General features: G+C 43.9%; 1 protein-coding gene across 1 annotated transcript; it reads left to right on the top strand.

The window, feature by feature from the left end:
* The first annotated feature begins 273 nt into the window (after positions 1-273).
* LOC131954205 (uncharacterized) lies at positions 274-8,746 on the top strand. The gene is made up of 10 exons (XM_059317761.1): positions 274-1,341; positions 1,862-2,031; positions 2,421-2,628; positions 3,028-3,063; positions 3,288-3,458; positions 4,324-4,515; positions 5,496-6,292; positions 7,142-7,434; positions 7,765-7,987; positions 8,205-8,746. Exons 1-10 carry the CDS (start codon positions 274-276, stop codon positions 8,413-8,415), a joined length of 3,369 nt encoding a protein of 1,122 aa, XP_059173744.1. The 3' UTR covers positions 8,416-8,746.
* Positions 8,747-10,829: the final 2,083 nt, after the last annotated feature.

The raw sequence follows: 10,829 nt of genomic DNA, 5'->3' as shown, positions 1-10,829 counted from the left end.
AGTCGACAGAAATACAAGGTGGTTAAGTTGTGCTAGTAGCAGAAATTATTTGTTTTTTATTCGAAAACATTTCTTATAACGGTAGTATGCATACACATGAAGACTTTTCCTTCATTTTAATCTATCACGAAATGAAATTTTGATGAATTTAAATTATTATTTGACGTTTTCACCAAGTTGTATTTTTCTGTGATGTGTGGTTAGTATCCAAGATGTTATATTAAAGAAACCGAATATGATTACATATTTTTAAAGGTAATTTGCTTTCACGTAATGGCGAGTATTATAGCGGTGTTTGTGTGTCTAACTAGCGAGTTGTTTTACCTGCCGGTATTTAGTGCGAACGTTTCGAGTTTGGCCAGTAATTTATCTTTTGTAGCCGAGAATCTTGAAAATTTTACTGGCAATACAGATCTATTCTCTCTGGCACTAGACGAGTATGGAGAGGAAAATGGGAATACGAGCAAAGCCATACGCTTTGTTTTGGGAGAAAATGTGGACGATAATAACAGTAGCACTAGGCAGACACAACCATCTGTCGTTGACACCACTACCACCACTATCACCAAACGTGAAGCGCCACCTACACGCTCCACCACACCTATTTTTGAAACACCACCTGTCGTCTCCACCACCGCCATCACCATTTACGAGACCGCATCCTTCTTCTCCACCCCGCTGACCCCCAGCAGCGAGCAGCCGACCATAGCCGTGACACGGAGCAAGATCTTCGCCCTGCTCGAGTTGTGGAGCAGACGACACAAGTCACCGGAGTCGGCCCGGGACGTCCAGCGTGGCTACTGCCCCATGCGCTGCTCCAGGGGCGAGCTGGTCAGCGTGGAGGATGACAGCACCACGTGTGACGAGTTCCAGTGTGTCCGCTGTGAGTGTCGGCGGCCGGCCTGTGACGTGTACGGCATCTGCTGCCCGGAGTTGTCCGAAATTCCATTTTCTCTTACCCACGATTCATTCTTTGTGAGTCCCCTGAGTGACGCCTTTGTGACTCCCCTGAGTGACACCTCACTCAAGACCCAGATAACGACACCGGCGTCACACAATACTTCAGCTCGTGGAGACGATCTAAATTTAGCTTCGGTAAACCCCGGTAAAAGAGGAAACAGCTCCCAACTAGGGTGTGAAGCCAACACAGCCTCCTACACTTTCCTGTACGTACGCTCATGCCCACCAGATTACACGGACGACATGGACAGTGTGAACTTGTGTCAGAGTAACGTGAACGATGACAACACGACAATGGCCATTTACACACGTGTTTATGACGTCACTACAACGGCTGTTTATAAAAATATCTACTGTGCCACATGTAACGGTGTAACTAAGGTAAATCAAGTTGCTTTACTTGTATGAAGAAGTTACACACGAAGGATATAAGTAGATCAACATTGTGGGGTCTATTGAGTGCAATAGTACACTTAAACCGAATGCCAACACGCAATTTCACACAACAAAACACTTGCATCCAAACAAGCAACTACTGACATCTCTATGGTGCTTAGAGTTCACAGAAACAGTCAATCCAGTTCTGATAAAGCAAAACCGATAAAGTAGACAAATCAGAGATTTGCTGTCTGTCTGTCTTTAGTTAAAGTAGGCTCATCAGAGATTTGTTGTCTGTCTGTCTTTAAGTAAAGTAGACCCATCAGAGATGTGCTGTCTGTCTGTCTTTAGTTAAAGTAGGCTCATCAGAGATTTGCTGTCTGTCTGTCTTTAGTTAAAGTAGACCCATCAGAGATTTGTTGTCTGTCTGTCTTTAAGTAAAGTAGACCCGTCATAGATTTGCTGTCTGTCTGTATTTAAGTAAAGAAGACCCATCAGAGATTTGTTGTCTGTCTGTCTTCAGACTGCAGTTGTCCCCGTGTTGATCGAGTGCAGCAGCTACATGTCTGTCTACACTGCGACAGACCCAGACACCTTCCTCAGACTTGCCCTGAGGGCAGACTCCACCTGCCGGGTCATGCACTCACCCCCGGGGAACACTCGTTTTCTCACCTGTGATAAGTTTCAATACAGGTAGGTGACCTTTCAATACAGGTAGGTGACCTTTCAATACAGGTAGGTGACCTTTTCAATACAGGTAGTGACCTTTTCAATACAGGTAGGTGACCTTTTCAATACAGGTAGTGACCTTTTCAATACAGGTAGGTGACCTTTCAATACAGGTAGGTGGCCTTTAAATACAGGTAGGTGACCTTTAAATACAGGTAGGTGACCTTTCAATACAGGTAGGTGACCTTTCAATACAGGTAGGTGACCTTTCAATACAGGTAGGTGACCTTTAAATACAGGTAAGTTACCTGTTTAGGTAGGAGACCTTTTAATACAGGTAGGTGACCTTCCAATACAGGGAGCAGTTGACAAAGGCCCCTGTAAGTACTGTGACAACTTGACTATTACCACAGGGAGCAGGTGACTAAGGTTCCTGTAAGTAATGTGACAACTGACCTTGGCTATCACCACAGGGAGCAGGTGATTGACAGGTGTCCAGCTGAGAAAGACCTGGGTGAAGTAGAGCAGGCCTGCCACAGCCTGAAGGACAACATTTTTAAAGTCTACAACTTGAACAGTCTGAGGAACTACCAGAATATTTTCTGTGCCATCTGCAACAAGGTAGGGCATCTGTAGGGGACCTGTAGGGCATCTGTAGGGCATCTATAGGGCATCTGTAAGGCATCTGTAGGGCATCTGTAGGGCATCTGTAGGGGACTTGTAGGGCATGGGTAGGGCATCTATAGAGCATCTATAGGGCATCTTTAGGGCATCTAGTGTTATTTAAACAACATATTTTCTGTGCCATCTGCAACAAGGTGGGGCATCTGTAGGGCATCTGTAGGGGACCTGTAGGGCATCTGTAGGGCATCTAGCGGTATTTAAACAAAAATATTTTCTGTGTTATCTGTAAAAAGATAGCGGTATTTGACCAAAAATGTCTCAGTGTAAGGATACGTTTACATATTCCTTGCTTGTAAAAATGAAACAAAAAATGACGCTTGAAACACCACTCCACAGGTCTCTATCACTGAAATGTTGCACCGGATTTCAAAAGTAAGTTGACATTCTTTACGGAGATAAACATTTTAGTTTAACTCACTCTAAGTCAAGCTGCTAGTATTCTCTTTCTTTGAAATTGTATCAATCAATTGTATCAAACTCAATTATGTTCCTAAATTGCACCAAACTGAATTATATCCCTTTAATGAGTTGAATTCACTTAATTCCCTTGACTTCGATGCACCAAGTAGCGTTCCCTTAATTTTGTTGTCCCCTAGAGGTCGGCGTATGAGGGCGACAAAGTCTCATGTGACGTCCAGTTCAGCAAACCTCCCCCACCGCCCCTCATGTTTTCTCTAATGTTCAACTTTCGCTGGGAAAACAAGGACGATAATCCGACCAGGACCGCCCTGTCAAACTGTTCTATAGATGAGTGGTCTACCCTTGATGTAAGTAACTAAGCGATCTTTTAATTCAGAATATTTCTCTCTCCATTGTTTGTAACATTTTCCCGATGCTATGAGGTATGTATCTTCAGCAAAATGTATTGAGCTAATAAAAACGGTCGTATATTTAAAAAAAAAAAGATGAATAAACCTTATTTTATTAAAAAACGGTAATAAAATAAAAGACATATTCGAATGTGCAAACACAATATTTATTATACAGCCAGAAAAGTGATGATTGTTTATCAATATTACAGGGCATCGGTCTCTTTAAAGCAAACATTAGCCTATAATTGAGTCCCGTCGACTGAAAATGTATAGCTTTATAATGCTTTATTATTTCTCCGCTATAGGTTTAATATATACATTTAGCTGTTATTTCTGTTAGCTTCCAACCTTATTGTAAATTGTCAATACTGACAGATCTTCCAATCCTAGAATTTAATTAGCATACGACTCATAGATTATTTATGTACGCCACAAAAAATAATAGTTCAAACTGAATTATTTAAGACACTGAATAAAATTGGGCATTCGATGAAGTGTTTTGTTGTTATTCGCGGCAACGCGCACAGATGCTCTAGTATTTACATAGATCCCACACCCCTCTTTGGAATAATTGGTCTGAGCTTTCAGTTTACATTGAAAAATTTACAAGTCCGATTCTGTTACACGTGTAACAACAAAGCTGATTGGCTCCACACTTCTGTTACACGTGTAACAACAAATCTGATTGGCTCCCCACTTCTGTTACACGTGTAACAACAAATCTGATTGGCTCCACACTTCTGTTACACGTGTAACAACAAAGCTGATTGGCTCCACACTTCTGTTACACGTGTAACAACAAATCTGATTGGCTCCCCAGGGCACGTGTATGCCACTGATGTGCTCACCCGGCAAACTCCTGACCAACAGGACCTGTACAACGGCCTTGACCGAGATCCGAGGTCTGAGCTACAGACTGCGCCTGCTGCTGCCCCGGGCAGTCCCAGACCAATGCCAGACCACAGGGAACCTGACCACAGGGAACCTGACCACAGGGAACCTGACCCACACGGTTCTGTTGCACGCGTTTAACCTAGCAGTACGGCAAGTTTTTTTTTTCATCTCCATCTTTCTACAGCAGCATCACCATAATCATCACTATGGGACGGCGTGGTCGGGTCGAAGAGCGTACTAGTGCCTACCCGAAAGTCTCGAGTTCGAATATAGAGTTCATTTCAGAAGAACGTCGACTCAGTTCTGATGAGTACCTGACTTACGTTGGGAAGTAAAGACGGCTGGGCACGGTGCTGACCACATTGTCCATTCACACACCGAGGCCACAGAAAAAGGTGAACCCTACTTCACCTGCCCCGGCCAGGTTCGAAGGTTACTTTACACCTTCACCATTAACACCATAATCATTCTTGGTATCCTAATGGTCTGATACATCATTACAAAGATAACCTTAATTATTGTCATTACACCTAACCTTTCTACTATCCACTCAATATTTACACCTGACCTTTCTACTGTCCACTCAATATTTACACCTGACCTTTCTACTGTCCACTCAATATTTACACCTGACCTTTCTACTGTCCACTCAATATTTTGTCAGCTGAATTTTCTACTGTCCACTCAATATTTACACATGACCTTTCTACTGTCCACTCAATATTTACACCTGATCTTTCTACTGTCCACTCAATATTTTGTCAGCTGAATTTTCTACTGTCCACTCAATATTTACACCTGACCTTTCTACTGTCCACTCAATATTTACACCTGACCTTTCTACTGTCCACTCAATATTTACACCTGATCTTTCTACTGTCCACTCAATATTTTGTCAGCTGACCTTTCTACTGTCCACTCAATATTTACACCTGACCTTTCTACTGTCCACTCAATATTTACACCTGACCTTTCTACTGTCCACTCAATATTTACACCTGACCTTTCTACTGTCCACTCAATATTTACACCTGACCTTTCTACTGTCCACTCAATATTTTTGCCTGACCTTTCTACTGTCCACTCAATATTTTTCAGCTGACCTCTCGACTGTCCAACTTGACAACTGACTACAGCCTAGAGGCAGGCGTCATCTTTAAACCCCATCACGTGACAACTGACCAATGGCCAGCCTGTGCAGCTCTCATGTTTTGGGCGGATGTGAACCTCACAGCAGACTTCGACCTTCACCTCTCACGTGACCAGCTCGAGAAGAAAATGCTCGACATTTTTCTAAATCAACCAATTACCCTGGAACTTGACGCGGGCAAGAAAATCAAGTTAAATCCAATCCTTTGGTCAGATTTCTTCAGTCCTGATTCCCACTGTCAAGACTCGGGTTTGGAGTGTCATTCACTCACATACAATGTGCGGGCCATCACTGAGCTAGCCACTCGACCAGTCTACATCATCGCCAGCAGAACTTTGACATGCAGCTATGTGAGGTTCGAACCGCCACACTACCAGCTAAACACGGAGTTGTTGACCTCTCAACCTACAGCACAGCTGACCTTACAGGTCAACACGCAGCGCATGCGCTTCAGCGATGTGTCGGACTTAAATTGGCTACACATGGACGCAGCCGGTGTGTTACACGTGTGTGTTGACCTGCTGGAGACCTACACACCTCAAACACAGGATGTGTTGACGGCCACCGTGTTAGCCATCTACTACCTCTCACTGGTGTGTTCTGGGGCATCGGTCACGTGCTGTTGTATAACCTTGATGACGTATTTCCGGTTTCCGGTGCTGCGCAGTGCTGCTGGCTACAACATCATGTTCCTGTCCTTTAGTCTGTTGCTGGCACAAGTTCTGTACATTGCTCTGAGTCACACGTAAGATTTGTTCTTGTTGGGATTTTTGTTATATATTTGTGTTGTTCACATTTTTAATTTTGTATGTTATTTTATTCATCTTATGATACTATATGTTAGTGTTTCGATATTAGTATTACAGTATTAGTGTTATGATATTAGTAATATGATGTTAGCAGTGTTTCTTCCAGACTTTTTTCTCCGGGGGTGGACTTGAAATTTTCGGGGGGGGGGGGGGGGGGGCGGACACTGTCAAAAGTATATACTTTCTGTATAAATCCCATTTCGTTTGGGGAGGGGGGGGGGGGTAGGGGCGGTAGACTTTCTTCGGGGGGGGGGGGCGGTGTACCCTCACCCCCCCCCCCCGGAGGGATGCCTGGAAGAAACTCTGGATGTAAGTGTTATGATGTAAATGTTATGATGTTAGTGTTATGATGTAAGTGTTATTATGTTTCTGTTGTGATGTAAGTGTTATGATGTTAGTGTTATGATGTTTCTGTTGTGATGTAAGTGTTCTGATGTTAGTGTTATGATGTTTCTGTTGTGATGTAAGTGTTATGATGTTAGTGTTATGATGTTACTGTTATGATGTAAATGTTATGATGTAAGTGTTATGATGTAAGTGTTATGATGTAAGTGTTATGATGTAAGTGTTATGATGTAAGTGTTATGATGTAAGTGTTATGATGTAAGTGTTATGATGTAAGTGTTATGATGTAAGTGTTATGATGTAAGTGCTATGATGTAAGTGTTATATTTGTGTTATGATGTCACTGTTATGTTGTTACTGTTATGTTGTTCGTGTTATGAAGTTAATGTTATGATGTTAGTGTTGTGATGTTAGAGTTCACGCCCCGTGTTCCCCCCCAGCCCCACGACCAGCCAGCTCTGCCCCACCCTGGGGATCTCCGCCCACGTCTGCTGGCTCTGGATGTTCTCCTGGACCTACCTCTGCAGCTTCCACATGTTCCGGATCTTTACCGCCAAAACTCGTCACGTGACCGACAGGGCGTGTCCCCAGCTGTTGCAGCGGGTCATCGTGTCGCTGGTCCTACCGCTGACCACTGTGGCCGCGGTGGTGGCTGGGTCCTACGTCACATCCGGTGGAGCCAGGATTGGGTATGGACGCTACAGGTGTTATCTGGACTCAGGATTTCTTGTAGGTAGGATCTGGTGGGGGGTGGGGGAGGTGGTGGGTGGGGGGAGGGAGGAGGTAGGGTGGGGGAGGGAGGTGGTAGGGTGGGGGAGGGAGGTGGTGGGTTGGGGGAGGGAAGTGGTGGGTGGGGGAGGGAGGTGGTGGGTGGGGGAGGGAGATGGAAGTTCCCACAACCCTGGGCCCCCTCTAAAAGAAAATGACGTCCATCTCATGTTAAGTTGCTGCTAGCTTTTAAAGTCAAATATACGACAGACAGTCCATAGACCCAGACAGTCCATAGACCCAGATAGTCCATAGACCTAGACATGTTACCTATAAATTTATCCACCTGTACCAGGTGTGTCAATGGTCGTACCCCTAGCCACGATTATAGCCGCCAACTTCCTCATGTTTGCTGTGACTGGCTTTAAGATCCACGCTGTGAAGAAGCTACAGGACAACGCCCATTTCAAGAGAGACAACCGACGTAATTTCGTGATCTATATCAAGTTATCGTCCTTGACTGGCGTCTATTGGGCCATAGCTCTTGTTGGCGAGGCCATTAACTCGGATGCTTTAAGGTGGGTGGCCATTTGGGCCATTAACTCGGGTGTTTTAAGGTGAGTGGCTATTTGGGCCATTAGCGGGTGCTTTAAGGTGAGTGGCCATTTGGGTGGCCAACTTTGTTTCAACAACTTTCAGATGTTTCTATATAATTATATATATATATATATATATATATATATTTTAAACTTTTAGATGTGTTTTTACATAATGAATCATGTGGTCAACTTTCAGATGTGTATCTGTGGTCTTGAATGGACTTCAGGGCGTGTTTATCTTTGTGTCGTACATCTGTAATAGCCGGGTCTTGAGGCTTATGACAGGGCGGGGCGGCACAGAGGGCAGCACTCGTCCGTCGGGCAGCAGCCTAGCTGGCAGCACTAAGAACAACGTAGATGGCAGCACTAGAAACAACATAGAGGGCAGCACAAAGAACAACATATAGGGCAGCACTAAGAACAACATATAGGGCAGCACGAAGAACAACTATTTGGATGTCAGCACTTAGAACAGCACAAAGTAGAGGGCAATTTTAAAAACAACTGCTTGCATGTCAGCACAAGGTAGAGGGCAGCACTAAGAGCAAGGTAGAGGGCAGCACTAAAACCTTTCCGCTACAACAATAAACAATCCAATTTTAAAATTTAAAAAATTTACAGCTGCAAAGCAACAAAACAAAAGAGCCTATGGTTGGCCATCAAGTTGTTAAAAGGTTGTTCTAAGTTCCACGTCCACATGAATCACACTGGTCAACCAAGCGCTCAAGTATTTCCTGCTAAAATAACTCACGTTTTGAACTACCTACTTAAAATGGCGGTAAAAATAAATAACTGTTAACTAAGTATCAACCCCCCCCCCCCCCGCCCCCACCCCCACGACCATCATTTGATGTTTGTAGCCAATATGTTTGTGCCTGCTATGTTGTCACAGTTTTTTACCCTCGGAAATCCCGCAATAAAAACACTTTATGGCATATCCAATCGTGTTTTTGATTCTTCATCAAATCTTGTAACGTTTGACAGAAGGGAAAAAACTCTGCAACGTATTATTCTTATTAGCAATGACATGAGCTAATTAACTAATTAATGATGGGAAATTTCAAGCATGTGTCAAGCAATGGCCTACGGCAGACGGATTTCTTCTCTTACGTCCTCTAGCACGTGAGGCAGTACTCACCTAATCTGAGATGTAAATCTAGGGACAACCTTGACACAACACCGACACACCAACCTTAACACAACACTAACCTTAACACAACACCGACACACCAACCTTAACACAACACCAACCTTAATACAACACCAACTTTAACACAACACCAATCTTAACACAACACCAACCTTAACACAACACCAACCTTAACACAACACCAACCTTAACACAACACCAACCTTAACACAACACCAACCTTAACACAACACCGACACACTACTGTCTAAAACCAGCCCTGACAGAATCCACACAAAACATGGGACAACCCTGAGACATTTTTACTGGTTGGGGGGGGGGGGAGAGGGAGGAGTCAAAACCCCACAACTAACATTCACAAATGCTGCCCCACCCACCTGTAGCCCCACCTGCCTTCCACACTTTTAAATAGAATGTCACTAAGGGGGGGGGGGGGTCCGGGTAACATAATTTAGGGGGTAACACCAAATCGAAAAATTTACTATTAAAACAATACGGTTTTACTGACGCTAATTTTTGGCCACCAACAGCTAAATTTATCCCTCACACGTCATAAAAATCTCAACAACAACCTACCCCCCCCCCCCCCCCCCCATCAAAGAGTTTTTGCACTTTGTGGGAATATCAAAAATCCATTGAATCGATTTAGATGACAACAAAATACATTTTAGCTAATTATTTCTGAAATTCAAAACGTTTATTAATGAAGCTCCATGCTAATTATATTCCGTTAGGATACAGTTCAAATAATCACTGACAGATTATTCGGAAACAAAAATTTTTACAAGCTGAAAAACTTGGGTGTACTGAATTTTTGTACCTGGACATTTCTATAAATGTTTAGGGACGGTGCGAAATTTGCCACTTGTAGTTCAGTACAAAGGGTAGGTTTTCCCAGAACTTGCGGTCAAACTTTTCAATTTTACAAGACAATGTAGGTTACGGAACATCAATAGAATATTCATTTTTTAAATTTCCTTCCATAAAATAAAATGTTGGAGCTTCTACAAAGTCAGTTGAAGTTTATCAAAATACAAGAATGTAACAGTTCAAATTTCATTAAATAGGGAGCGAATATTTTCACAGAACTTGACATTGTCTACACAGATCTAGACACTGTCTACACAGAACTTGACACTGTCTACACAGATCTAGACACTGTCTACACAGAACTTGACAGAGTTAAACACGAGCATGACGTCAGCTATCTGTGTATTGTTGTCAAGTTGCCTGATGTGTTCAGTGGTGGCCAGACTGTTGAGTGTGTGTCGCTACACAGGCCAGGACACGCCCATCAATGGCACTTTACAAGATGGGAGGGGCCACAGCCAGGACACGCCCATAAAGGGCACGTCACAAGATTGGAGGGGCCACAGCAAGGACACGCCCATAAAGGGCACGTTACAAGATGGGAGGGGCCACAGCCAGGACACGCCCATAAAGGGCACGTCACAAGATTGGAGGGGCCACAGCAAGGACACGCCCATAAAGGGCACGTTACAAGATGGGAGGGGCCACAGCCAGGACACGCCCATAAAAGGTACTTCACAAGATGGGAGGGGCCACAGCCAGGACACACCTCCTTTGAACGGTACTGGTCCAGATGGGACAGGTCACAGCGTAGACGCGCCCATGAATGGGACTTTACAAGATAGGTGGGGTCTAAGTGAG

Source organism: Physella acuta, unplaced genomic scaffold (assembly GCF_028476545.2).
Source record: "Physella acuta isolate Inbredline_101_S28 unplaced genomic scaffold, ASM2847654v3 ptg000979l, whole genome shotgun sequence".
NCBI lineage: Eukaryota > Metazoa > Mollusca > Gastropoda > Physidae > Physella > Physella acuta.
Note: the sequence above shows the minus strand (reverse complement) of the source record. Positions and strands in the feature narration are given on the sequence as shown.